The sequence below is a fragment of the Corapipo altera genome, unplaced genomic scaffold, assembly GCF_003945725.1.
Source record: "Corapipo altera isolate COAL_440 unplaced genomic scaffold, ASM394572v1 201, whole genome shotgun sequence".
In the NCBI taxonomy this organism is placed as follows: Eukaryota; Metazoa; Chordata; class Aves; order Passeriformes; family Pipridae; genus Corapipo; species Corapipo altera.
This window is the reverse complement of record NW_020884940.1, coordinates 2,678,103-2,703,959: the sequence shown is the minus strand read 5'-3', so window position 1 is coordinate 2,703,959 and position 25,857 is coordinate 2,678,103. Positions and strand designations below refer to the sequence as shown.

The following is a 25,857-nucleotide window of genomic DNA, read 5'->3' as shown; positions in this document are numbered from 1 at the left end:
TTACAAGTGAAATCAATGACTCCCAAAGGACTGGGAAACGCTTCCCTTCATTTCTCACACTTACTAGATAGATGCACTGCTCAACCCAAGTGAACATCCAGTGGTTTTATCTCCCTGGAAGCTGGAGAGGATGGGAGACATTAAAAACAAAACCCAAAACATTTTACCTTTGACTTGGATTCTGCTTTTGGCGTCCCATCTGCCTTGTTGTTCATTTTAGTTGCAGGTGTTAATTTGACATCCCCAAGCCCCATCATTTCAGGGCTTGCTGCCATCCCTGGGGAGTTAAAAGGAAATCTTTAACACTGATTTTCAACCCAGTGCAATGGAATCAACGAAATCCTAAAGCCCTGGCTTACCTGCAGAGTTGTTGGCCATATTCCCACCCATGGGGTAGGGTGGGCCCTGGGGGTTTATCATGCCAGCCATACTGTTAATTCCCTGTCCATAAGGAGGTCCAGTGCCCATCATGCCCCCCTGATTCATGTTGGGATAACCAGGAGGCCTAGAGAAGGCAAGGAAGAAACAGACACTTAGTCCACATATTAAGCATCTTGTCCTCTAAGGAAGCAGCTTTGCTAAAAGCAGCCTCTGGGGCAGGATAAAGAGCACAACGCCCAGTCAGACAACAAATATATCCACCAGCTTCGGGGGAACTTAATTTAGAAGCACATTCATGGCTCTCATGGCATTGGGAAGGCCACACACACCTACTCTGAAATGGGCAATAAATTAAAAAAAAAAAAAAAAAACACCACAGAAAACAGTACAAAGTTCAGAGCTGAATTCCAGCTCCTTTCCCACAGCTGCTCATCAAGGCCCTAAAAGGAAGAAGTTCCCTACACTGGACAAGCAATGCCTTGGATCAGACAGCTGGGTGGCTGCTGGATTTAGGGGCTGCACCACACACACAGCATCTCCTTGTGGAACAGAGGAGATCAGGACTCAAAAAGGCCAAAACAGCTGAAGAGATCTCAGAGTTAAATAATTTCAGCTAGGATCATTAAAAATCCCCCGAGCGTGCCATAAATGATGTATAAAATCACGGGATGGTTTGGGTTGGAAAAGACCTTAAAGATCATTTAGTTACAACTCCCTGCCCTGGGCAGGGACACCTTCCACCATCCCAGGTTGCTCCAAGCCCTGTCCAACCTGGCCTTGGACACTGCCAGGGATGGGGCAGCCACAGCTTCTCTAGGCACTCCAACATGCTGCTTGTCCAAGTTTTATGCTCTCCCTTTTCAACACTTAAGCCTGACCACAACAACGTCTCCAGGAAGGACAAACCTTCACAAGAGCTTATTCCAGCATTACCCCAAATTTGGGTTATTCCACACACACACCCCTTCAAAAGCCAGATCTGACACAGGGGATGGACTTTTATGGGGGGAATCTCCCTCCTTACCTGTTCTGGATGGAGTTGGCAGCAGCGTGCATGGCGGCAGCAGCTGCCTCTTGTGCTTTGCGGTTCATCCCGGCGGGCGGGGGGCACATCCCTGTGCCCACCTGGGGGGGCATATTTGCCATGTTGGGTCCATAGGGCCTGTTCCCCATGGCTGCATGGCTCATCCTGCCCGGGGGGATCCCGCTGTAAGGGGGCACACCAGTCTGCCCGTGCATCTGGCTCCCTGCTCCCATGGGGTTCATGCTTCCTCCCATTCCCGGGCTGGGGTAGTTGGCATTGGACATGGCATTGTAGTTTGGCTGCCTGGGATAACCTCCTGAGGAGATAAAAAAAAAAGGAGGGGAAGGCAACATCACTCAACTAGTTAAGTTTATGAATCACCATAAAAATCTTCTATCAGCAAATATTTAAAGATCACTAACAGAGATGAGGGGGAGTGTTCACACCTCAACACGAAGTCAAAGTACTTGGATATAAGCCACATAAAATGTGTTTTGACATAGCCAAGCAACAACATCGATTCAGAAGCTGCCTGAAACTCTCCCAAACCTCAACCCAGCACCGTGAGCCAAATGGTCCAGGACAGGATGTAAAAACCCTCATTTAACCCTTTCCAAAACAGGCAACACTCTATTTTCTCCCTCTCCAAAGAGAACTTGCCCTTTGTCACTATTACACAGGATGCACAACCTGCAAGTTTTTAAACAAGGAGGAAGGATCCTACATTTAGAAATAAAACTATTCCTGAAAGCAAGATATTCCATCAACCTTAGCAGGAACAAAGCACAGCTCCTCCCAGCTCATGAGGAGCATGCTGGTTTCCATCACCCACACACTAAGAGGAGACAAATCAAAACATTTATCACAGAATCATGGAATGGTTTGGGTTGGAAGGGACCTTAAAGATCAGTAAGTTCCACCTCTCTGCCACGGGCAGGGCCACCTTCCACTAGACCAGGTTGCTCAGGGCTCCATCCAGCCTGGACTTGAACACTTCCAGGGATGGACTTAGGCAACCTGGGACTTCAAAGACAAGACGCTGGGACAGAGAGAGGCCTTTGCTGAGCTTGGTTCCCACCTTGAGGTCCGTACTGCCCACCCTGGGGTCCGTAGCTTCCCATGGAGTTCTGCTGGTATGGCCCCATCCCGGCGTGCATCTGGCCCCCGGAGGACTGCCGGGGGGATAAGGCTGAGCCGGGCTGGGGGGAGCTGTACTGGGGCATCTGAGGGTTCCTCTGCATGTAACCTGCACACAGGGGAAGGGAGCAAATTATTAGTGCAAAGCATCCACAGGTGCCACTGGACATAACATGTTTCTAAGGAAAGCAACGCCCAGGACTAACAAAATCCTTCCAGCAACAGCCTGGGCAGGTTTTAGCGCTTGCATTAAGGAGTCAGTGTTATCTGAGCAGGTAACAGATCCAATTTCCTGTTTCAGCCAGAAATAACCCTCAGTGTCACAGCAGAAGCCAGTGAGGCTCTGCAAATCCTGGGGGCTTCCTGGTGGTGGCTTTTGTTTGCCTGTTTGCTTTCTCATGGTGGCAACTGTGCACCTTCAGCCAGGAGAGCTGAAATTTTTTACAGGCATTTTCCCCCCAAAGAAATCTTATTCTCTTAGAGGGAAAAGCCCCACAATATTGTTGCAAGCACCCCTTGTTTTGAAACTTAAAAGTCACTGGACGTTGGGCAAGAACATGCACAGAAAAACATGTTGAAAAGCCAGAGAAAACATCTTCCAAGCCAAAACACCAGCTTGGATGGAACATTTAGAGGCCAAACAACCAGCAACAACAACAATTTACTGCAAGTTGCCTCAACACCCAGAGGTTATAAACCTGGGGCAGCTTTTAAATGCTCTCTCGGCACAGAATTCATGTCACCAGGCCAGGTGGTTTTTAGTTACACATCTGGCTGTACAATTACAGCTGTTAAGTTGTGTCACACACCTCGATCCTGGGCGATGCTGGACTGGTTCATGGAAGGATGCAGGATGGTGTCCGACTGGCCGCTGGGCGGTCGGGGCGGCATCTGATTGCCTGTGCCACAAACAGGAGAGTGCTCATCACAAACTGCACACCACAAACCCAGCAGGCACCAGAGCTAAATCCCAGAACCCCTAACAACTCCAGGAGAAGGAGATGTTGGGCCACAGCGAGGGGAAACAAAAGCGAGATCGGTCGCGTTAACCCAGCGAAATGACACCGGTGGTTTACCAGCCATCCCACCCATCCCTGAGGAGCTACAGACATCCCAAAGCAAATAAACGAGCTCAGTGGGCCTCAGTAACCACACAGTGCTGACACTGGGCAGTTCCTCCCCACTGGGCACTGTAATTCAAGTGCCAGCGTTACCTGGTACTGCAGCAGGTGAGAGCGGCCCAGAGCGGGACTGAGCAACACTGGCTGGAGATCCAACTGGGGATGGGGAGGGTCCTCTGATGCCTGGCAGGTGAGGAGAGGTATGTGGCGAGAAAGGAGACTGAGCTGGGTTACTCTGCTCTCCTTGACTGCTGGAAATCCCTGATGTGCTTACGCCAGGGCTCAGGGCTCCTTCGGTACCCATGGGCAGATCATCTATGGAACCAGACAGGTCCTGCAAGGCACAGAGAAACACATCAGGCTGGAATACAAAGACATGGGACTGTTCTCTCACATCCCACTAAGGAAGAGCGTTTCTCCCTTAGGCATGTTACAAACAGAAATCAATGAACTCAGTTCTTGTTACTGTCAGCACCAGAGGCTGCTGCAGACTGAGGTAACTGCCAGACGTGTCTTATCCTGCTGCCTGTCTGAACCCAGGAGTTCCTGGGTTGCTTTGCTGATGGTCCAAACAATTGGCTAATTCTCCTACTTGCTTTATTTTAAATTCAGTTTAGAGGTGGGAAATTAAAGAATGCATCAACAGTACACGTAAAACTGCAAACACAGGAGACAAGTCCATGTGATCGCGGCTTGGAAGAGAAACGTGGCTCAGCCTCTGAAAGACAGAAAACTCCTGCCTCACCATAATTAATTCATAAACCTCCTATGAGCTGGGAAACTACTCACTTGAGATGGATAAAAACAAACTAAACAGAGATTTAAAAGAAAGCCATAAAATACTCTTCAGGGTTCCCGCTTCCCTTTCTTCAAAGACAGCAAAAATTAGCAGTTACTGCATCAACCTGTAAAGTTCAGCTTCTCTTGAAGGCAAGGCTAGAAAACACCCTTCCTCCTGCATGTATCCACCTTGGGAGAAGCAAAGCACAAAAAGCCTGAGAGAGCTGAAACCTCCAATTGCCACAGCAGCAAAGTGACGGCATCAAAATTCAGCTGGCAAGTGTGAGAACGGGGATAATTCCAAGAAGATGATGTGCAGATCCAACATGCCCAGTTGTACTGTCTGGTTGATAACAAGGTGCATCAGCTGTTCAGGCTTGGCCTGCAGTGAATGAGTCAGGAACAGCCCGAGCCAGAGGAAGTGGTGGTGTATTTGAACAGAAAGCTGGGAAGTTGTAACTATTCCAGTGATTAGATAAAATCTCTGCCAGAGGTTCAAAGGATCACTGGCAGGTGAAGAAGTGGGAGACCAAAGCTTACCAGGACTTCACCTGTCCTTCCTAAGTCTTCCAGAGTAATCAACCCTGGATCAGAAAGATTCTGGGCTGAGCCCTGAAGGTATCTCAGATCATCTCCCCCCGCAGAGAATTCAGCTGAGCAGCACCAACAGAGCCCAAGTCATTTAAAACCTCACACAGAAAGGCTGAGCCAACTGATAAATCACTTGGACACCCCGGTCTCATTTACACTGACTGGACAATTCCTGGTTCAGCAGCAGTTCAGGTGACGTCTTCCCAGCTCCAGCAGTGCAGGAGGACCTGGGACACAAGATACTGCAGCTTATCAGCCTCTGGAAGCAGAGCTATCACTCCTAACACCTGTCTGCCAGGTGATGTGTGGAAAGGCCTTCAGAACACATCCCTGTCATCCCAAGCTGGTGAACAACACATCACCACATCCCAGGAAGAGGATGTTACAGAGTGAAAGTGGAGTGGAGTTACAGAAGAATAAAAACCAACCTGGGAGACACCCAACCACCTCACCACACCTGTGGGACAGTGACATTCAGGACAGAGGGGAGAGCTGGGCATCAGCACCACACTCAGCTGCTGCAGTGGGGAAATCTCCTCTACTTTAGTGGAATTTAATCAAAATGCTTCCAACAAATGCTACACTGGAGCTGAAAACCCCAGTCACTCGGTGGGATGACTTAGTTCATGCGTGTCCCCCCTCCCCTTCCATCACTGTTTCTGTTGGAGAGCTCATTTCCTGCACCACAGTCTCAGAGGTATATTTGCTTACTGTTCAAGTATTATCTTCCTGAGGAAAAAAAAAAACCAACTTTGTTTTATCTCAATGAAAGCTAAAAAACTGCAGAAAAAGCCTAAAAATAGTGTCTGAGATCTCTTGCAATTTTCACTACTTTCCTATTGTAGCATCAAAAGCACTGCTCCTTCCTGCAGCTATTTGGGCGTTTTTCCCTGGACAACTTTGATAAGTCCCACATTCCTACTGCAGAAACCATCTGAAGTGGGAGTAAAGAGACATTATTTCCAACATTTTGCATTAAAAAGCATCAACCAACACAAACAATCAAGACACAAAACACTCCCCTCCCTGAGACCCACTGCATCGAACTGCAGCCACCAGTACAAGACACACCATGAGATTCCCCTCAGAGTCAATGAAGGGATCAGAATGTCCAGAAACAAGTCAGTCCAGCCTAAAACTGGGTGAAAATACTGGTATATCCCTTAAATGCATTAAGGTAGTTTTAGTCTGAATCACCAAATGCATCCAAACACTGTTTTTCTCATCACTGAAATGAAGTTGGAGGCCAGACCCATTTGCAGCTTTAAAATCCCCACCACCACGAGCTGATGTGGTGTGGAATTTCAGAGCAGCTAAATCTTGGGAGCAGAGGGGCAGAGCCCAGAGCTGTGGAGGTGAGGGATTTTTAGGCTCAAAGGAAAAAAAAACCTAAGTAAATGTACACCTGAGACAAATACTGGCATGAAAGGACAGACACAGAGTGAGTGTGCAAAGTGAAATGTGAGTTTCCTTCCTTTATCAAGAGTGTAAGTGCTTTTTCAAGGGGCAAGAGAGAAGGCTTTAGATGGAAGGACCTCAGGATGTGTGGAGGTCACTGTCTGCTCCATGGTCTGAGCAATATTTGTACATGAACTGGGCAGACTAAGAGGGCAAGACTTGGTAATGCCAGGCATGAAAATATCTGCAAGACATAAAATGAAGTAACATTAAAAACTCTTTGAAAATTAACTCCTAAATAACTAGATAATGATCTTTAAAGCTGATGTCTTTGACCATTCTATGCATCAAAGCCTAAATCATTGAAAAACATCCAGTTTTAATTAAGCAGGTGAACACTGGGTGGGTTTTGTGAGAGTGAGGGCCCCTCTGCATTGCTGACATACCATCAGGGACCCCATAGAGGAACAGCAGACCTTTAGCTGTGGATCAGATTCTCAGATTATTAGTTTAAGTGAGTTAGAAGTAAATTACACATCCCCCTTTCATGGCTGTTAAGACAGGAGATGAAACACAAGCATAAAAATCAAGTAACTCATAAAGTGACTTTCACCTCTAAAAATCTGTTAAGTTTTGTGAATTCCAACAATAAAGTCATTTCCCAGCAAAGAAGGGCTCTGCCAGCAGAGCAGCATTTTCTGAGTGTGTTATTCAGGACTGAGTTTCTCAGAAGGGAAACTCCTGCAAGGGGAAGGAGCAAACAGGGACTGGAATGTCTGAGTGCAAGCAGCTCACCAGTGAGGAGTTGGTTTCCTCCTATCAAGTTATCTCAGGACACCAAGCATCAAGGTTTTAACTAAACCTAAAGGACACCCCCCAGCTCTGATATCCCCGAACCAGGGGAAAACAAAATCTCTCCAACTCTCTACAGCCTGTTTTAAAGGCAGAGAAGCCTTAAAAAAACCCAAAACCTCATGGAAATAATGGAGACCTGCTGCTGCTGTCATGGGTTCTGGACGAAGCCCAAGAGGAGAGGGCCTGGGAGGTTTTATTTGCCTCCCACGGAGCATCAGGAGGAGACCTGGAAAGACACAGCAGCAGCAGGAGAAGGGCTCTCCCCTTCCCTCCTCCCCCAGCACAGCCAACAGAGCTGAGACAGGAGGTGAGGCTCGGCAGCAGTAACTCTGCCAACTCGGAGGAAACGTCAGGGTCTGGAGAATTTCCTCACGTGTTTCCAATGTGTTTTTTATGCATTTTATTGCTCATCTGCCATGCAGATCAAAAACGCTGGAGGGATTCCAACTATTTCACACAGAATCTCACACTCCAGGCTGGCTGCAGCCCCAAAAGCCTGAGTTTCTTCGCTTGAAATACTGCCCAGTGTTATTTTGGGATGTGACCTGATAGCGGAAGCCCACGGGGACCCTGGAACGATAACTGTTCCAGCTGCGACTGGATGCCCAAGCCTGGCCGGTGCCAGCACGGGTCTGTCAGTGCTGCTGACAAACAAGGGCTCGGCAGCAACACCTCCTTTTCACACCACAACAAACCCATGCCTGGAATCACACAATCTGGTACCCAGAGGAAGGGGGCAGGGGAGTTCATCTATCCCAAGTCCTGGCACGAGGGAGCTGGGGTTGGTTGGTGCTGGAAACAGCCGGGGGTTCTTTTATCTGACAAGAGGAATCACCACCCCACTATCTGATAGGAGCTTGTTTGTTAAACAAACAAAAAGATGAAACAATGAGAAATACTTAAGATCAAGGTAATAAAATCCCGGAGGAGAAGAGAGACTTAAGTCTCCTCCGCTCCGGCCCATCCCACTTATCTGGAAGAGCAGGAAGACTGACCAGAAAGCAAATGGAATAGCTTCCCCTGCCCACTCCCTGGCCTCAGTGCACATGGGGGAAGAGGGAAGGAGCTCAGGCAGGGTGGAATGATCCAGCACTATCAGATCACCAGACAGCACTCAAGGAAATTATGGTCTGGAGATGAGCATGTGGTGCAGCTTATAAATTCTGTAAGGCCAGTTATTTCCATAAAGATGCTCACAAGCAAGACCAGAGAACAATGCATAAATGTATTCCCCCATTCTTTCTGAAAGGGAAAAGGCCTCTTTATTCCTCTAATTGAAATGCCCACTTTCTATTACAAGTTCTTTCTCTCTGCAGTTGCTTTCCCACTGACTCAAGAACTACCAACGCTTAAAAATCACAATCTTGTCCTTTCCTTCCCCCTTTATTTCCACACCCAAAATACCTCAATTCTCTCTATCACAACAATTACACAGCTGACTGGCAGGATCTCCCTGCTATTTTGGGGACATGGACAGACTCGTTCCTGCTCAGCAGCACAGGTAACTGAATCCTGCACCTCATGCTCCACAAAGCACTGTCTCCCAACACCGAGCAGCCCAGAGACCTCCCCGTGCTCCACTCACACCACACACCCACAGCACATCCAAGAGGACACCTGGCAAAGCCAACCTGAGGTTTCCACAGACGTGACAGACCAGGATGTCTTTCCAATGTCTTTCCCTCACCACATCTAGAACCCTTCTGGCAACACTCCGTTCCCCCGTGCTCTGTCCCCTGCCATACTTTGAGAAGAGTGAGGTAGAACCCAAAATCACGTATTTTTAAAGCTGTCAGTTTACCTGTTACTGATTTTGTGCTCATACACCTGTGGGAAACATGTCCATCCACATTCCCAAGCTGCCCAAGATGACTAAAGACTAACCAAATATAACCAAAGCCCAGCAACATGAGCTGGTGACCCCTGACCGTGCACGGTTTCCTCCACTGCCATGTGGCTCTTACCCCTTACTCTGTGACAAGCCAAAAAGCTTGGTTTTAAATTTAACAGGGAAGGATGACTTTGTCCTGGCATAAAAACCAGGGAATTCCCAGAAGGAAGCTCACTGCCACGCCAGCACAAGCTGCCCACTACACTTCCATGTTTTATGGAACTCTGTAAATTCATGGCCTTGCCTCTTCTCTTACATCCCACTTCAAAACGGGACAAGATCAGAAATCAGAAGGAACAAAGGGATTTATTTATGCAGTGAAATCACTGGGTTTGGCCCCTTGGATACATCCCTGGAAGCTCAACCTCTAATGTGAGCAAGGGTGACATGGGGCAACAAGAAACCAGACAGTTCTCAGGTTCTGCAAGAGAAAAAAAGAAAAAAAATCAAGATCCTGGTACAAAACTGAGGGTGCCACAAGGACCTTCGAGTCCTTATGTGCCACTTACTCATCCACGCAGTCCTTGGGGAGAGGAAGTAAGTACCAGACTTTACAACTTCAAGGGGAAAACACCTGCCCACTAAAACAAATATTAGGGAGGCAACACTAGCAAGGCTTCAGGTCCATATTCCATTCCCTTCCGAGGAGTTTTAGCTCCTCTCAGGCACCAGCGCTGACAATTAGGAACCTAAGATGGGGACTAGAACATGCCAGGAGAGATTCGTGCAGTTTCCCTGCTCAAAAAAAGAAGCTGAAAAGCTCATTCTTCCAGGCTGGCTTTAGACAAACTGGGAGAAGCTGCAGGCTCGAGCTGCACTGCAGGGAAAGGAGCATTCGGAGAGGAGGCTGTCGGGAGGAGGGGCTCGGTGGCACATGAGGAATTTCACTCTGACTGCAAAAATAAGCTGCTGTTCTAATCCAGCTCAGTGAATCTAGGTGAGTCTGGTCTGCTGGCAGAGAGCAGGTACAAAATAAAGCAGGGAGGAGGACAGAGGGAAGTGCTGCTGGCTTTACTACATTCCTGCAACGGGAGCCTTGCGGAACAGCCGGCACTGCTACCGCAGCAGCCATTGATTTTTCAGAGGTCGATACTCCACTCCCACAGATCTACTCGGCAGGAGCTTTAATCACATCTCCTGCTCTTACCCTGTGCCACCCCTCCTTCTCTTCTCCCTCCAAATAAAATAAAATAAAATAAAATAAAATATATTTTAAAAAAAAAAAAAAAAGGAAGGCAAGAGGGTTTTCCACCCTCTCCGAGCACTGAGTAGACTGAAAAAAAAAAATCTCATCTTCTCGGTCTTCGGAGAGCAGAGATTCAGAGCTGTAGTTGCAGCACAAAGTAGGGAAGGAGTAACGTGATTCATCCACAGAACAAGATGTCGCTGAAGGGAAAGCTCGCCATGTGGAAGGCCAGCATTCCCACCCGGAGAGCGCTGGGTGCTGAGCTCTTCCACAGGAACCCGGGAGATGCAACAGCAAAAAATGGACAGAGGAGTTTCCATTTAACCCTTTGGAGGCTGCTCAGCTGCTAAAAGCACTCCCAGCTTTATCCACACGTTGATACAACATCAAATATCCCAGGCAGCAGGTAAATGCCGAATTTTGGTTGGCAGAGCAGCATCACTTCAGCTATCCCAGAGGTTGTCCCATCCATCCAGAAGGGAAAGGATAAAACCTCCGGCTCCCACAGCAACACTGACCCCAAAACAAGCTGCAGGAACGAAGCAGGAGGATCCCAGGCACAACAAGCAGCAACATGGCAGCAGGACCAGAGGATGCTCTTACTGGTTTTCTGGACGGTGTGGGGATTAAGGAACCTACAAGTCAATCCCATCGTTTGGGAAGGTTGGTCTTGGGAAGGCAAGTGCAGGAGGGAAACTAGTACAGGCCTCAGCTGACAAAACCACAACCCATTTATTCAAAGAGCTTTTGTTTTCCTTCCAGAGGTTTTTAAGTCTCCTCCTTCAGTCTGAAGACAAACCCCAGATCACATAAAACACGGAATCACGGAAGAGGCAGGAAGCAACCCTCTCCTTGCCAGCCATGAGGATATTCCCATTCCCCAGAAGTGCTTCTCTGGAAGGTTCTTTACAGAGGAACACATCCTCTGATGCGTTCCACACATTTGGACTCCAAAGCATTTAGTCATCCCAGCATGTGACTGTGCCACCAGTGCCAACCACCCAAGTCAGGGTGGGCAAAGAAGTGCAGCAAAGGCAGGAGGCTGAAATGATTACAAAATTAAAAAGGCCCCTGTTCATCCAATACTTCGGATTTTAAGATAAATCAGTTTTTAGTATTCTCATCTGCCTCTGAGACAATTAACAGTGATGTAACTAATTTTTGAAAAAGCGGAAGGAAGGAAGGTTTTAGGAGAGAACAGGATTTCTAAGGTCTCAGGTATTTGCAAGCCTGATGAATCCTGGTGGTTCTTTCACTGGAAGGTGTCTCTGCCCGTGGGTGGAACAAGATGAGCTTTAAGGTCCCTTCCAACCCAAACCATTCTATGATTCTAAGAGAGAGCTGGAAGCTGGCAGCTCCTTCCCAAAGTCTGTCACACCTGTGGGGAGGCAGTGATGGAGCAACACGGCTGAGCCCCAGACAATGGAGCATCTCCAGAGAAACCACTTCCCATGAAGAACCTTTCTGTAATGCCATGCCCAGGTACCGCTGATCCACGGGGGATGGAGACACCGGAGACACGACTGGAAAGAATCAAGGAAATTCCCCTCTCACTCTGGCTCTGAGCAGGGAGTGTGTACAGGAAGAGGCAAAATATCCATGGAAACCTGGCCCATGGGTTTGACGTCTGCCCGGTGCTCCCCTGAGGGTCAGAATGCCAAAACAGTCAATTCCTAGAGATGTCACTTTTTGTCATTTCAGGAAATTAAACCTTTTTTTTTCCCCTTTAAATAAAGGTTTCTGTTTTCCTGTGTAAGACCTGATTCAAAACTGTAATAAAAACCAACCATAAAACTCCTCCTCCAATACCAGGACTGGTTTGGAATCCTGGCATGACGCATCCAAGCCCATCCTGGCTGCAGGAAGGGCATGGGGCAGCTGAAGCCTTGGGCCCCTGCCATGCCCCACATTTGGGCACCACGTGGAAAGAGTCTTCTCCATGACATTTATGATCCCACTCGTCTCCAAGACAAATCAATCCTGCACGCCAGAAGGATATTAAGAGGGAAATGATTCCTGTAGAGCAAAAGCTCTACAGTGGCAGTGCTTAAACACTGTGTTGAACACCTTTATTACCCCTGCAACCGCTCCACGCAGCAGATGGAGGTCACACCAACACAGATTCTCCCTCCCCAGCACGGGGTGAGACCTCTGGCAGGGTTAAGTTTTGATGGAAAGGGAAGAGGATGAGGATCATAAGCCCACAACATCAGACTGACAAGAGGCTTCCGCGCCTTTTAAAGGGTCTCCAATGACACCGAGTCAGCAGCAAAAAGGAAGTGAAAAAATGATTTCCCAGCCCCACAAGGAGGAGAGCAGAGGGTCACCCTGTGAGGTCTGAGCTCCGGCCACGGCGCGGGAGCAGCTCGGGATCCTCCGGCTGCGGCGGCGCAGGGGCCGCGTGTGACGGAGCACGGACCATTGTTCGGGATCCAAGAGCAGGACTGGTCATCCTACAGCAATTTCCTGCTGCAGCACCGACCTGCCTAATCACTGTGGCCGGGCCTGGAAGAACAAGGGTAAAAGAACAGGAGCCTGTTCTGCGCCCTGGGAGCTGCCGCCCGCTCCGGGGATCAGCTCCGGGGATCACCGGCTCTGCTTCCAGCTGGGTCGGAATGGCTGGGAAGCAAAGGGAGGGCTGGGGGCTCGGGGAATCTGTGCAAGGCGTGCAGGCAGGAAGCAGAGCTGAGCTGCTCACGACCAGAATAGAAACAGGAAACGAGCCCGGCATCGAGCATAGCACAGCTCCTGCATCAGCGGCTCCGGCACAGCTCCCACAGCTCCGGGGGGGATGCTCGCTGCTGGAGAAGGTGACAGGCTCCAGGCAGTGCAGTGTGGGGTGGGGAGTTCCCCCCCTGAACACCGTTCAGACCCAGAGGAAGGGGTGGGAGAGGAGAAAATTGCCACATGGACAAACAGCAAAGCAACCCCGGAGCGGGTCGCAGGCGTGAAACTGTAGTGGCTGGAAGGTCAGGGTGGCTCTGGAGCAGCACCCTGTGCTCTCCACTATTAGAGAAATTCAAAAAATTGGGGGGGAAGAAAAAAGGCACAGCCTCCTCAAGAAACCACACAATGGTGGCCACAGTCACACACTCAAAAAAATCTTGGGCAGAGGAGCACTGACCAGGGAAAACCAGATTTTTAACTACCCCATCACCGTAACTTGGGATAAAAACTGTTCAGATCAGCATAGACTGCAATGCACGGATATCTACCACCAGAGTTTCAGGTCTTGTGCTCCTGGGGGAAGCCTCGGGGTGCTGGTGGGTTTATCTGCATATCCAATGTGCTGCCCAGGCCCCACAGCACTGCCCTGCTTTGATATGCACACACGGCTAATCCCTCTCCTAAGGCAAGCAATAAGACAAGCTCAAAAGGCCAAATACAAACCAAACAGAAGCAGGAAGTCCCATATGGAAAGAGAAAAAAGGAGAGGGGAAAAAAAAAAAAAAAGGCTTGAAGTGACCAGCAGATTCAACTATAAAAGGTTCTTTCTCCCTTTCTCCTGAAAAAAATTGTCAAAATTATTCATTTTAAGCTCAAAGAACAGGCTGCTCCTCCCTCCCTCCACAGCAGCTCTGAGACAGTTTTTTGCTGCATTTCAGCCTGTTGCATTGATTATTTCCAGGTCAGGGGACGCAGCTGACAGAGCTCAACTTTATTCCACTTCAAGCACTCCCAGAGCACAAGCTGAAATGACCAGTTGTTAAGAATGGAAAATTCAAATTGTGCTTCCGTGACAACCTCCAGGGTCCAAATTCAGTAACTACTTGACTTAAAAAGGAAGAGATAATCAAACCAAAACCACCCCACAATTGCTGGGGATATTCACAGACAGGCTCTGCCAAAACTCTGCAGCCTCATTCCTCTCCCCTCCCCACAAATCCTAGTTTTGTTAAATCCACACTGCAAAGACCCAAGACCAAAAGGCAAGTTTGGAAGTTAAGCATGGATCAGGAATGTTTTCAGTCACTTTCTGCCACTGACAAGACACTTTCCAGATTTAAAGTCAGACACAAACCAAAGTGAAACACCACTAAGAAACCAAACAGTTTTCCAATAGTGCAAAAAGCCAAAATACTGAAGTTGAAAGTATTCCCACTCTACAAAAAGATGAATATCAACTGCCCAGAACACGGATGGGGTTTCTTCCCTCAGGATATCCAGTACACTGACCAAACTAAGGACATTCTGGGCAGGGAATTCTGAAACTTTTGCCCAAGCTGTCCTAGTTTGCTGCCCCAAAAATTCAAATATAACTTTGCAGAGTCAGGACCTCCAAAACCACGCCAGTATCTGCCCTCCTGGTTTGGCTGTATGTCCCACCCCAAGCAAAACCTTTCCTACTGAAATGCTGAAACAACACCTCTCACACCAGTTTTGGGCTCCACATGTAGGAAAACTTCACTGAAGAAATCCCAGAAGCTCCAGTGAAAAGCAAATATAAGCCAGTGCACAAAGATTTGCTTTAAAAATGGCTTTTGGGGCCAATCTGGAAGTTCAAACACCACAGACACCGACCTGGGGCTGGGAAGGAATGAACAGCCTGGTGGGCACCACTGCCTCCACCCCTCATCCACCTCAAAGCCATCAGGAACTTGACCCCAACTCCTTCAAAGCCATGAGACATAGACTGTGGACACAAAATCCCTCCCAACAATCCTAAAACTCCAAAGAACTCTGCAGCAGAACCGACCCACAATCCAAACCCAAACAGATGTTCCAGCACCCAATTTGCTTCTCCCAGACTTGCTGCCAGCACCTTCCGTGGCTGAAGGCAGTTAATAGCTGGAAATGTTTGACTCTTTCAGCCTCAGAACCCAAACTTCAAATGGTGAAGACACCGGATAAACTGGATACGAACTCGCCAGGAGGAATTTTTTTTGCTAAGGAGAAGAGACTTGGGAATCTCCTGGGAGAAACGGTTTTATCCTAAGGATGACTATTCCTCTGTTACACCCAGACACAAAAGACTGCACTTCACTTCTCCTGTGCAATTGCAATCTAAGTTTAGTTTGGCTGCAATCCTGGCAGAGGCTCCCTTGGGAAGCAGTGAATTTTACACAGAAATTCCTCACCTTGCCTGCTACAGGAAGGAAGAACAGCCAGGACACTCACAGGGATGCTATTCCTCTTTAAAAGCCATCAGTGAGCTCATATGAGCTCAGGAGGAAGTTTAGTTAGTGGCACAAAAAATCATTACTGGGAAGGGATTTTGAAGTCCCCACCCAGAACAACCAATGTGACATTCCTCAGGCCCCTCCTGACAAAGCCATGGGAGCTGAATGACTTGAAAATGTCCCTGCCAGGAGATCACCACCTCCTGAAAGGGTGATGGATCAGCCAAAGAAATATTCCCCCTTTATTGCTTAGAATTCCAAAGTGAACACTGATCTACAATATCAATGTGTAAAGGCCAGAGCCTCACAAAGGCATTGGGTACATAAATTTAATATTTTCCAAGGATCCAAAGAGCAGGAACCTCCCTTTTCCTGCTGGGGGCTGATATATGTTTAATTAAAGATGATGCATGGCATGATTTGCCCTGATTCCAAGATACCCAGTGAGCAATTCCACAGTGCCCACTGAGGCTTGGAAAAGGGCTCAGAACTAGGGAAAAAAAAAAAAAATAAAAGCCCACAAACTAACTCTGCTTCTGTAAGTCATCCATGATGGCAAAAGAGGGATCTAGGAATCCTCCTGAGCAGGATAAAACCTTCTAAACCAGACAGACTGAGCAATATCAGGAAGATAAAAAGAAATTGATGGTGCACTTCCATGGAGCTCTTGTGTTCCTGAGTATCCCCAGGCCAAACTTTGTGCAGGAGATTGATCACTGAAAACAAGGAGTTGGCTTCCAGCATCCCAGTGGTCCTGCCTTTTAACCACCCCACAGCATCCCTGTCTGAGGCCTTTCTCAGTTGGTGGTTGCTGTTGTCCTACAGGATCCAAACAAGGTGACAAGGAATTGTGGAACAAGTAGAAGAATAAGAGTGATTTTTCTGCAGGGAGCCTCCTTTTTTTGAGTTTTGCCTACCAAGAAAGAAAAGGCCCAAAAATACACCAGTAAGCTAAAGACTGCTGGATTTCTTAAATGCAAATTATTTGGTGATAAGGCCAGGAAAACCACATATTCCCTCGTTTCTGGGTTCCTTTGCTGTTGAAGCAGAGATGAATTCCTTTTCTTAGACTGCTAGGGAGAAGGGACAACTTGAAAAGGGCCAAATATATTTAACCACAAGGTATAAAACAAACTCCCACTTGGTGCTGAGCAGGAGCCACTTCTGTGAAGCAGAGCTACAAATTCCTATAATCCAAGTCAGGGGGATCAGTAGGGTTCAGGAAGGCTCCATCAACAATGCCACTGAACAGGACTTCCCACCGTTCCAAGCTACAGCAATTTCTTCAATTACTTCACTTCACTTTTCCTACGTTCCTCGCCAGAAGATGGGTCACATGGAAGAACTTGTGGAGAGGCAGAGTGGAAAGAAACATGCTATTTAAAAAGATTTTTTTTTTCCCCCAGGCCTCAGAACAAATTAAATCTTTTTAATCAGGGTCCAAAAGGAAAAAAAAAAAAAAAAAAAAAAAAAAGAGAGGGAAGAAAACGGCAACAACCCACAACTGCTCCCATTAGGTGGTCAGAACTAGAATCACTCTGTATTTTGGGTGACAATTTGTACCCATGATCCAAAGGAATTATTTCAAGGGGCTCACAACAAAGCTGTTCTCATTGCTGGGAGCAAAAATAACTTGGTTATACACACAGCTCACTCCTCTGGCCAATCCAACTGCAGCTCCAAACAGTGACTTGGCCAGTGGCTAAATAAAAAAATAAAAGCTCACTCACTTCCTACTGGGTAGAATTCATGCAACCAGTAAAATCTGAACTCAGCAGCTCCAAACTCTTCCTCCAAGTCAAAGGTACAGACCAAGTTGTGCAAACTAATCTGAACTTTTAATACTTCTCCATTTTCTTGATGTGTTAACCCAAAGTTAAACCACTCTGGTCCAAAAACTGCTGAATGCTGGGCACTAATCTCATCCCCAACTGGTCACTGCACATCCAGCAAGCAGATTTAGGATGCAAAAGGAAATATAATTCTCCATCTGTCAAGGAAGGAGCTACGTGGGACTGATCTTCCTCACTCCAGGTACTAATAAACTTGTCTTTTTCACCAACTGTTCAGTCAGATTGGACCAAAGAAGCTTAAATCAGCAGTATAAGGATCCAACGAGACAGAAAGGGAATAGTGCTCCAGGCTGCCAACCACCAGTGCCACAGTGGGCTAAGGAACAGAAAAATAAAATAAAAATGAGACAGTTTCCCCTGAAAGTCAGGGCCTACTCTGACAGAGGTCAGGTACTTCAGCCACTGCAAACAGAGAGCCCAAAAAATGAAATGTTTTCGGTAGAACCTGCCGAGCAGAGTACTCAGGGTTAAACTTCCCTCTCAAATCCATTACTTTTGTAAATTACATTCAATCTCCAGTGGGAAGCCAGAAGCTAATGACTTAGTAAAAAGCACAGGCAGCCTCCATCATTCCCATTTCCATGTGGAATACTACCAGTGCTAATTTATCCTGCTGTGCTTCTGATTGCCCTCACCCCGTTCCCTTCACTCACCGGCAGGCTGGAAGGTCTGGACTGAAGATTCAAGTTCATATCTTCTTGCCCTTTACTGGAAGCCATTGAGGGAGCAGATGATGCCTGGGACCCAAATGAGTCTTGAGATAACTCCTGAAACATCAAGAAACACCAGAAAAACACCACAAATGGGAATGCAATAAAGCCTCTGTTGGAATCACTGTGGTATATTCTCACATTGCGGAAGATTCGTGTTCCCTTGGTGACATTTGATCAAAACAGGAGGCAAGACAGCAAAGATTTGCACACAAACACTGCCCAACTACTACAGAGTTGGGAGTACAAGTCTAAAACGTGACAGAGCAGTATTCTCAAGCTTTCCCTTACAACAGATCCTGGAGATCAGAGGCTGTCCTGGGATCTGCTCATTTCACTTCTTCACCTTCTAACATCTCACCAAGTACCTCATTACAAACACAAGGCAAGTCAATTAAAACCTTCCACTTTTCAACAGCTGCCTTGGATGCGTCACAGTGTTTGCTGAAAGGTCCCAGCCAGCTTTGTTTCTCCTCCCTAAAGCCAAGTTTTACATTTAAGAGCAAACTCTTCCATCACCACCCACGTGTCGCTCTGCAAACTGTGCTCTGCCATTGTGCTAAAACAAGTAGCTGTGGGACCACCTGGAGAACTGCAGGTGGAAACTATTCCATTGTGGAATCCTGGCTATTCACAGAAGCACTGAGGTTGGAAAAGACCTCCAAGGTCATTGAGTCTCACCTCTGACCAATCACCACCTTGTCAACCAGACCAGAGCACCGAGTTGTTCCCTGAACACCTCCAGGAATGGGGACTCCGCCACCTCCCTGAGCAGTTCCGATGCCTGACAACCCTTTCCATGAACAAATTCTTCCTGAGCTGCCAACCAGCAGCATTTTTCTTAGCATGAGTCTTTAAAACTGCAGTATTAGCATGGCCTGTTACCACCACATCTGAGACACAAGAGAAGTCAGCCTGGTTCTGATCATATCCTCCCACCCAACTTGTTGACACCTTCAACCGATTTTAGTGCACGAACCAAAAGGATTTCCACAACTTTTTTTAAAAAAAACAAAAACAAACAACAAAACACTTGCAGAAGATAAAATAAAAAAAAAAAAGCAGGAGATGACCTACCTGAGGAGGGGGGAAGCGTTGCTGGGAATACGCAGACTGCGGCTGCGGCGGCTGGGACTGGGGGTACGACGAGGACTGCTGGGACAGGGCTGAGGAAGCTGATTGCTGGGTTTGCTGCTGCTGGTACGGCGACTGTGACTGCTGCTGGGAGTAGGGGGGCTGGCTCTGGGGGTGCTGCTGGGCTGTGGATTGCTGCTGGGGGTATGGAGTCGGGGACTGCTGATGGGGCGGCTGGGACTGCTGCTGGGAATACGCCGGCTGCGATGCCTGGAGCTGTGGAGCTTGAGATTGAGGCTGTTGCTGCTGCTGATAAGAAGGCTGAGAGTGAGGGGTCTGGGATGGAGGCTGCTGGGAGTATGGAGGCTGCTGCTGCTGGGGGTGAGGGCTTTGCTGGTTGTAATATGGAGTCTGGCTTTGCTGCCCATACGCGCTGGGGCCCTGCTGCCCGTAGGGAGGCATCTGCAGAGGAAGAGGATGGAGTTATGCCAGTTGCAAAGGTATTTCACACACACACACACACACACAGAGATTATCCTCAAGAAGTAAAAATTCAGAAACCTGTGCAGAGCAGCTAACTGGGAATGTACTGGAAATGCCAACACCTACGTATTTCCCAGACAACAGCAAAAGTCACTTGTGTGTGACATTATTCTTGGCAGTAACAAAATTTTAATAGCTAAGCCTTTAGGGATCTCCATCTGACCACCCTTCAAAACTGAAAGGAAAAACTGCTTGCTCCAACAAAAAAAAAAAAAATTAAAAATTGTCTCTTGAATCCTGCAAACAGTCCAGCAGGCGCCACTCGGATCATGTAATGAGCCAAAACTGACCTGAAGTCATTTCTTCTGCAAAGAACAGCTGTGTCTTTAACACAACACAGCGGAAAGAGGATCTCCCTCCCCTCGCTATTTATTTTTCCCTTGTTGGATTCACTGCTCCTGCTGCTGCTTCTCTTGGAGACGAGGATTCCACAGGTCCTCGGGTGTCGATCACACCTGGATCCAGGTGTGGGGCAAAATGCAGCCTACAGAAATGCCATCTTGCCTAAATAATCGGTTCCAACCCGGCGGAACGTGATCCCTTCAGAAGACACAGCATTTTGTTGTTCTTTTCCCTGCTGTAACAGAGACTACAGAAGACCAGGTGCTCTACCTGCTGTGCATATGAGATGCTGCCCATCGTACTTTGCGTCCTGCTTTGCATTCCCATGGGATATCTCTGGGGAGTCTGTGGCCCATAGGGCTGTCCTGGGTAGCCATGTCCTTGCTGTGGCCCCGCCTGAGGTCCCTGCTGTTGTGTGTAGGGGTTGTTCCCTCCGTAGGGCTGTGGCCTCATCTTCCCCATCTGATCCATCGGGCTCGAGGGCTGCAAGGCAAGTTGTGACACGTGATGTTACATCCAGATACCACAGGAGTTGCTCCCGACTTCCCAAAAACCCCAGAAGAAAACTCCAACGGGTCGGCGCAGGGAAGAAGCTGCTCATCTCCCCCTTCCCAGCTGCTAAACTCCCAACGTTACAGTTGGAATTACAGCAGGATTCCTGCTGTCCTTTCAAACCCACAGATGTTTCGCCAAGAACAAACCCAATGAGAAGTCATTTAATGCTGACATATCTCCCGTGGCAGGACAGGGAAGAGGGATCATTAAGAAAGATGAATTATCAGTGTAAGCGGCTTTTCCCCATAGCAGGTAGTAGTTTAATGTCCAGATATTCCACAACAAGGTAAATTTAGGCTGGAAATTTAAATATTCACAAGAAACACTGCTTTTTTCACGTATAACAAGGTCTCCCAAAACACTACAGGCTGTTAATTTACACTTATGCATTTCAATTAATCCACACTGATGCAGTAATGCTGGTCAGTGCTACTGACATCCACAGCAGTTTCATTTTTGCATTTTTTTTTTTTTTTACTGTGCTTTGTGTCTGCTGCCTTTTGTAGAATAAAGAGTTCTGAACGGAATTTATTCGGATGCACGCAAAAAACACTTTGTCAGCCTTGAAAGTCAGCTCCCTGAGCTTTAGAGCTGAGACAAGACAAGTGAATAAATGCAACTTTCCTTGGACTTCCTAATCTGTGCTACCCCTGCCTGGAGCCAAGACGTGGGAATAGTCAATCAGATTTCTTGAAAGCACCATGAACCTCAAGACTATAAACCTCAAAACAGAGGGTTTTTTTTTTACCTTGGCAGTGCTATTCCCACACTAAAGGAAGGGCTGTTTTGGCGTGGTGACCTCTAAATGAATCCCAGCACAGTCCTTAACCTCCACCACTTGGACTGAATGGGAATCCTTCCCTGATCTCCTGGTGACCTAACTAATACCAATTAGATGTTTTCCACCAGATCACCATGACAATGGACTCTCTATTACACCATCCCTTCCTGCCACAAGCCCTGGGGTGGTATTTGTACAGATCCACCCTCTCTAGCTGAGCTCAGGTGCTTGAGGAGTGGCACTACAGGTCTGCACAAGCAAATATCACACACAGCCAGCTCTGGCTGGAAAATCTGAAGAATCCCGGAGACCAGAACAGGATTTCACTTATGTTTGCTGAATCCACCCTCCCAGGGAAAAAAAAGTTCTTGCAGTATGTTACACTTCAGAAAATCCTACCCCAAGAGCCAGCACAGCTTGAAGCCCCAGCACACAGACCCTGTGAACATTTGTTTGACCAGCTGTCTGCTGAGTTTGGCTGCCAGCAGAGGCTCAGCCCCGAGCCCACAGCAACACCGAGCCAGAGGGGCACCACGGGGAGTTAATGGTGCTCTGGTGGGGCAACAGCAGCTGGGCCATGTGAGGGGTTTAATGGGGATGGCAGGAAAAGCACCCCGTTATTGGGAAAAGGGGGGCTGCCCGCTCAATGGAAAGCAGGTTCCCCGCACCAACGTGGCACAAATCAGTCAAGAACCAGGTCCAAGTCCTCTACTCTACTCCAGCCCAGCTTCAGACACCCACGGAATCACAGGATATGCTGAGCTGGAAGGGACCCACAAGGATCATGGAGTCCAACTCCCTGCACAGGACACCCCCAAGAGTCACAACATGTGCCTGTGAGCCTTGTCCAGATGCTCCTTGAGCTCTGTCAGGGGTGGTAAAGCAAACATCCCTGCAAACACAGCATCTGTCATCCTGTGGAACCTGTTCCCAAACGACCCCGTGCATGGCACTGGTGTGATTCTCCCCACAGAGGCGGATTTTGGATGCCCTTCCATGCTCAGCTGTGCTGATGTTCCCATTCTCCTCCCCACTGACACTAAAACAGCTCTGAAGAAGTTGTATTTCGTGTTTTGTGTTCAAGTTACCACAGATGCTGCTGCTGCTGAGGAGTAACACAGACACAGGCTGCAGGACTCCAGGCTCCTTCTCCAAGGAAGCCCCAAATTCCTGTACTCCACACCCAGAGCCCACACAGGGTTCTGTGCCTGGCTCTGAAGAGGAGCTTCCATTCATGGGGGCAGAAAAAAAGAGCTCTTTGATGGCTCTGGTTGGAATCCTCAGAGCTACAGGGCTCAATCCTGAATGGAGCACCCATGTGGAGCCCCCATACACCCTAAAGGATGCAAATTGTGTTTACATCTTCACAGCAATTGTTGCTAATGCTTCCCCAGTCCTGCCTTGTGGGTATCACCTTACATTACTGACATCTTCTCCCTCCCCACATTATCTTCTTTGGTATGTAAAAACAGGGCCACCAGGAGATTTCCCAGCCCCCAGCTTTTGACTTCAACCTCTCTCTCACCACCCCCAAACACACACATCCTTCCTTCCACCTGATAAAGTGCAACTTTGGGGTTACTGACTAAATATTTCAGCATCTTTTCCGTTTGTTACTTGCTTCCTCCTGGTTATAACTCACCTCTGCAGGTAGCTTCTCAAATACATTCCTTTTGAGGGATTTTGGTTTTTAATTTTTTTTTTTTTTAAATACACTCAGACCACATGCTGCCACACCTCTGCACTGATTGTCTTGTCTGTGGTCACCCACAACAGTAACCATCTCTTCAGGAAAGAGAGAAACAAGGTGAGGATTCACTTTTTCATGACTCCTACAGGAAGCATGACGACTGCTAAAAAAACTCCCAAGAAACATTTGGAACTGTTTATGCAGCCATTAAAAAAAAAAAAAAAAAAAAAAGAAGAAGAAGAGAGGGAAGAAAAAAAACCCCAAAACACAAACCCCAAAGATATTTCCAGGATGTGACCAAGTCGTCACCTTGATTGCTCAGCGTAGGAGGACACAACAGTGCCTCAAACTGCCACCCTTCCACCAGGCCCCAGCACAGAGAAGATGCTAAAAACAAACACGAAGAGTATCTAAATTGCAGCCTTAAAGATAAAATTCTATCAACAGAAGAAATGTAAACGCCAATTAATCTCTAATGAAGGAACTATTTCATACACACGCTCCTGCAAGCCAACAGGCTAATTCGTGCTCCCCGGGGCTGCATCTCAAACACTGCAACTTGTTTCCTCCCTCAAAATATCCCACTAATTCAAAATATCCCACATCTCTGTCTTGCTGACGGGGCTTTAACTGCTCTCCACTTGGTATTGTTGCTCTGGCTCAAAGAGCCAACCATCAGGAAGCCTCCTTGAATCTGCTACCTCAATCCTTTTAGGTAGTTTAACTACGTGCGCCTCATGAAAAGAAAAAGGTTGAAACGCAGGGATGTGGGGATTGATCCAAGAGCTCCTGTGAAGGTGCTGGGAGGAGCAGAGGTGCTGCACAGCCCCTTTGTATGCCCCTGTCACACGAGCTGGGCCGAGAGGAAGCGATGCCTGCAAGAACACTTCAGGATTAATAAGGAAATACCAAACTCCCGACTGCAAAAGGCTGGAAATTCTTCTCTGGACTGATACGTGGGAAATCCTTTCAATAGGAAACCACAGGAGTAGATTACTGTGATTACACTTCAAAAGCAAAGGCCCTGCCACAGAGAGACATAATTGAGAGAAAAGTGTTGCTCCTTGATCACTGAAGTCCAGACCCCCTGCTTACACCTCCCTGCATTCATAGAAATTGCTTCTATTCTCCCTCAATCCCGCTATCTCTGCTGTTGTGTAACACTGTCAAGTACCAAAACCTGGCAAAATATTGTCCTGCCACCAGTCAAACTTCCGAAAGGAGAGCTGGGTGGTTCTGTGTGTAATGAGAGCGACCGAACGCTGGTGCTCCAGGGAAACTGCTGAGCTTTTGGGAAAATTTTAGATATTTCTAGGCTAAAGAGTTTGTAACAGCAAGCCCAGAGTGAGCTTAAATTGCCGACTTCAAAAGCTCTTCAAATCACTACGTGCGATGTGAAGGGTGTCAAGACCCCTAAAATGAAGCAGCACAGGGAAATCAGCTCTTCTTCCAAACAACATCAGCGTTTTCCTTAAAAAAAAAAAATAAAAAAAAAAAAGCTTTAAGCAGACAAGAGGATTCCACAACAGTTCTTTTGAGATTTTGTCTGGTAGAAGAGAAATTTGGCCTCTTGAATGAGTAGTTTGGTTAAATTGGAGGGGACTTGCTATTGGTCCCAGCAGGAAAATGAGTAATGGGAAGAGGCAAATCCCACTTCGGAAGCAAGAGCCAAACCCTGCACAGCTGTACAGAAAAATGGAATTCTGACCTTCCCAGTTACCTTATTACGTATTTCTATTTTATTAGGCCAGAGGAAGAAAAGGAAGGAGAGTCATCTACTGAACTCTCCAGTTTCAAATCAGCATCATTCAACTATTGGCAAATGTGGGGTGCTGGCCACAACTGGTTTCCTCATCTGCCCCCTGAAAAAATAAGAATGCCAAAAAAATAAGAGAAAAGCCCTAAGCCCTCACCTTGGCTCTTAAACCTTTTCCTGACCAGCTCCGTTGTCCGTTTTTTGTGATAAAAAAATAATAAAAAGCATTCCTGGCTGTTTAACCGAGAGAAGCCCTAATTGATTCCCACAGTCATTAACCTGCATTTTACCTCGGAGAGTGGTAGTTAAGGAAGTCGGCACTGCTATTTATAACTCATCTCAAATTGAGGGCAGACTGCCTAAAATCTAACACATCCCAGCTGTACTCCTGTTTGAACTGGGGCCAAGGGAATTTTTTAAAGCAATCTTGGCACTGAATGAATGACACCAACAGTATGAGCGCGCGTGTGGTTGTGTTGTGGTGACGTAGCAGTGGAGGTGGAAGGGGAAGGGGGGGCCAAGCGCCGTAATCCCTCTCTCCCAAGCCCGGCTCAGCCCCGGCCGGCACTGGAGCCGGAGCCGCCCACCCAGAACCAAACACAGGAAACGTCTTTTCCTGTGGAACGCCTTGAAGTGAGAAGCACATGGCTAATCTGCATAAAAAGCAAAGCCACACCAACTCCTGCCAGGAAGGTTAGTGCTCGTAATCTCTGGCCATGGAGCTGGCTGCCTGCGAGGACTTGGACCCGCGCCGGATAACCCAGAAAGAGCCGGGAACAGATGGGAAAGGACCCCGGCAGCAACAGCCCCGCACGTGACGCGCCACATGGCCCCGCCAGCACCAACTATTGTTTGGCTACCGGTACAAAGACGAGCCAGGCCAGGCCCGGGGAATCCAGTGAGAGGCAGCAGCTGCTCCCTGCCCGCCGTCAGTTTGGCTGGAGAACGGGGACCACCGGACCCCGGGGGCTGGAAGTTGTTGAGCTGAGAAGATGCTGAGTGGTCCCGGTCTGCCCCGTCCCGCAGGCTCAGTGGTACCAACTGCTCACCTCCCCCAGATCCACACGGG

General features: G+C 47.9%; 1 protein-coding gene across 3 annotated transcripts in view; it reads right to left on the bottom strand.

Annotated features, from left to right (window-relative positions):
- The window catches only part of ARID1A (AT-rich interaction domain 1A), a 57,677-nt gene that overhangs the window by 13,196 nt on the left and 18,624 nt on the right, over window positions 1-25,857 (bottom strand). For all 3 annotated transcript variants that reach the window (XM_027661116.1, XM_027661115.1, XM_027661117.1), the window contains exons 2-10: window positions 20,277-20,489; window positions 19,125-19,583; window positions 17,991-18,104; window positions 3,757-3,997; window positions 3,352-3,441; window positions 2,484-2,651; window positions 1,406-1,721; window positions 360-505; window positions 168-277 (exon numbers count right to left, since the gene is read on the bottom strand). In XM_027661116.1, coding sequence (XP_027516917.1) covers window positions 168-277; window positions 360-505; window positions 1,406-1,721; window positions 2,484-2,651; window positions 3,352-3,441; window positions 3,757-3,997; window positions 17,991-18,104; window positions 19,125-19,583; window positions 20,277-20,489 — 1,857 coding nt within the window. The remainder of the gene's footprint in view (window positions 1-167; window positions 278-359; window positions 506-1,405; window positions 1,722-2,483; window positions 2,652-3,351; window positions 3,442-3,756; window positions 3,998-17,990; window positions 18,105-19,124; window positions 19,584-20,276; window positions 20,490-25,857) is intronic.